The sequence below is a fragment of the Rhagoletis pomonella genome, unplaced genomic scaffold, assembly GCF_013731165.1.
Source record: "Rhagoletis pomonella isolate Grant_MI unplaced genomic scaffold, Rhpom_1.0 Rhpom_scaffold_00007, whole genome shotgun sequence".
Taxonomy (NCBI): Eukaryota; Metazoa; Arthropoda; class Insecta; order Diptera; family Tephritidae; genus Rhagoletis; species Rhagoletis pomonella.
This window is the reverse complement of record NW_023458561.1, coordinates 63,234,241-63,237,045: the sequence shown is the minus strand read 5'-3', so window position 1 is coordinate 63,237,045 and position 2,805 is coordinate 63,234,241. Positions and strand designations below refer to the sequence as shown.

The 2,805-nt window shown below is 35.5% G+C and overlaps 1 protein-coding gene across 1 annotated transcript; it reads right to left on the bottom strand.

The window, feature by feature from the left end:
- Positions 1–122: 122 nt before the first annotated feature.
- On the bottom strand, positions 123–756 carry LOC118743313 (ras-related protein Rab-32-like; the record flags this gene model as incomplete). Its single annotated transcript, XM_036475907.1, is given in 2 exon segments — positions 123–532; positions 613–756. Coding segments are annotated over 2 exon segments (261 nt in total), but the record flags the coding sequence as incomplete, so codon positions are not given.
- Positions 757–2,805: the final 2,049 nt, after the last annotated feature.

The window sequence follows — 2,805 nt, the reverse complement described above, 5'->3', positions numbered from 1 at the left end:
TATGTAAAGGTAAAATTTATGTATGTTGGTATGTATGTATGTATGTAAGTGTATTGAATTTTAAAATATGTAGTGTGTTCATTTAAATTACATCTCTAGCTTAGTGATGATTATGCAACGAATTAATATTAATATCTAAACTTTTTTTTTTTTGTTTTTAATTAGTAACATATTTTAAAAATTTCGATGCGTCCTCGGCTAACAGCAATGACCTTGGAAAATGCGTGCCTGTTTTGTTGGCGCAGGATCCATGAAACGCTTGGAAAATGCATAGTGTCGAGCGAGAATTTCCAGTTTGCCGTATCAAAAAAAAAAAAAAAACGCTCGATTCCTTTAAATTTTCAAAAATCCCAGCTTTATGGAGCAATTTATTGTCGAAACTACGCTTTCAATGAATTTTCGCAGTAAAAACTGGTCAGCACGAACATTTGCTTTTGCTTTCTGATGTCGTCTGTTCCATGGAACTGTTCAAATTAAATTTCTCGCTGTCTGCCAGATCGGCGGCGCTGATCAGCTTGTCGTTGAGTAAAATCTGCGAAAAGTATAAAAACAAAAATAGTTTTTAACATGTTTTCTTCATAAACTGGTAGCCGTCCTATAAACGCTGTTTACCTTATTCACCAAAGCCCTTGCTGCTTCATCTATGTTGATATTTTCCTTGGCTGATGTCTCATACCAACCGGCGAAACCATTCTCGCGCACATACTCATCCATTTTCTCTGGTGATGTCACAATGCCCTGCTTCTCCTGATCGCACTGCATAGTAGATAGTAGGTTGAGAAACAACAAATTAGAATGATATTAACAACAAATAATTTAAAAGCAATTTTTTAAAGACAAGCTTTTTTGGGCGGTTAAAAAAACCGACCAACGCACCACCTAACGGCTAAATTTTTTGTGAAGTCTTTTCTTCTCATTTAATTAATATAGTAAACATGCTCTAAATATGAAACAAATTGGACTGTAAATACAGGTTTTGAAATATTTCGACTCCTGCGAACCCTATCGGATCATAAACCCAGGTTTTTAGAATATTCCCGAGCTAAGTTTAAAGTTTCAAGTCTCTAGCTCATCGGGAAGTTGGTACAAAATTTATTGAAAGATTTGAGTGAAAAGTACTAAAAATTTACCATATGTACCGTGTTAAAATTCGTTGTAATTTTTCTACACATTTCTACACATTCCAGGTAGCAATGAAATTTGCAGAAATAAAAAAAAAATCCCGACCTATGGCATTTGATCATAATTTCTAAAGCAAAATTTTCGGCTAATTTCGAATATGAATAGGAACCCAGAACACGTTTCAGTTTTGATTTAGTTCGGCATGAGAACAAAATGTTCTTGACATTACATTCCCATTAAAGAACTGAACGGGACAGCTGTTTGAAAGAGGACAACTGGTTCGGCAACCTTTCCGTAAAGAACAAAATGCGAACAAAACTGTCGGGAACATTCCTAAGAAGAATAGAATGAGAACAAAACTTTCGGCAATGTTTCCAATGACAACAAAATGAGAACGAAAGTATCGAGAGTACAAAAATCTGGGGAACGCTCTGTTAGAGAAAAAACGAAACCAAAGGTTTTGAGAACTTAACGTCTCCGTATTGGGATGAAAAATTTGTTGAAGTGAGAACCATGATAGTTAATTCTAAGCCAGAAGAAATCTGGATTATGTAAACTTCCAGATTGCTTATCATTAGAGTGAACTGCCCATTTATGGAACAATTTTTCATTTTCTGTATAAGAAAAATTCGTGTCTTAATAATGTCATGGAAATACCTTCATTTCTCTCTGAATAGGAACCTGGGGTTAGGGAAATGTGTCACCTCTCGACACTCACAATGAACAACTGTATCTCTGGGTGCCCTCCTATCCCAGCCTCATATCACGAAAGGAGCTCTTGTGAAGCCATGCCTATGGGCTGAGCAATATGGTCTTAGAGTGAACCAAGAAAAGGCAGAGTGAATGCTCTATACGGCCAGAAATAAGGTCTCTAGCTTTAAATTACTAAATCTAAGGGTACATATAACCGAGCGTAGTATCTGGGAGTTTTAATGGATCCTAAGCTGGGTTGGAAAATAAATGAATGCTGAATGTTCACACGTTGATATGGAATTTGCGCTACTACCTGAACATTGTTAGAGGCTCGTTCTATGTCAAGGACGACCGCCAGAGTGTATATCAACTCCTCTAACGAACGTCTTAGTAAATAGTCCTTTGAGATATGCATGTTGTGCCTCAGACACAACACTCCGCGCCGAGAACCCTCTCGAAAGGTTTGAGAAAAAAGAGGGTAGGCTGTTTGGGAGAATTTTCCGGACAACTTGATTGAGTTCTAAGTAGACTCTATGAATACATCGTCGGCACTACGAAGGACTGATGAACAGCTTTTCTTAGCCGAACCGCAAAAATCCAATTCTAATTCCAATTTAAATATTCACAATGTTTTGCAAGCCATATTTTTTTGTTGTTGTTTTTGTACAAATATATGTATGATTCTTGCTACAAACAAAACCATATAAATCAAAGTTTCGAACTATGTATATAGATACAATATTAAGAAAAATTTAATGAATTTTCTTTAAAATTTAAAACTTTTTACTCAGATTTTTAATAAAATTTCGGGTATGCAGTTTTATAGCTCATTCAAATTGAGTATAACATTGTACAAATTTGAAGTGGCTAAGAAATCGCGTTGATTTTTAATAATTTTTTTGGTGCCGGCTCTAGGCATTTTTCTCCATACAAGGTATGTATTAGTGAATTTTTTTTATATGGAAGAAAATATGTAGAGCTGTCAGCAAA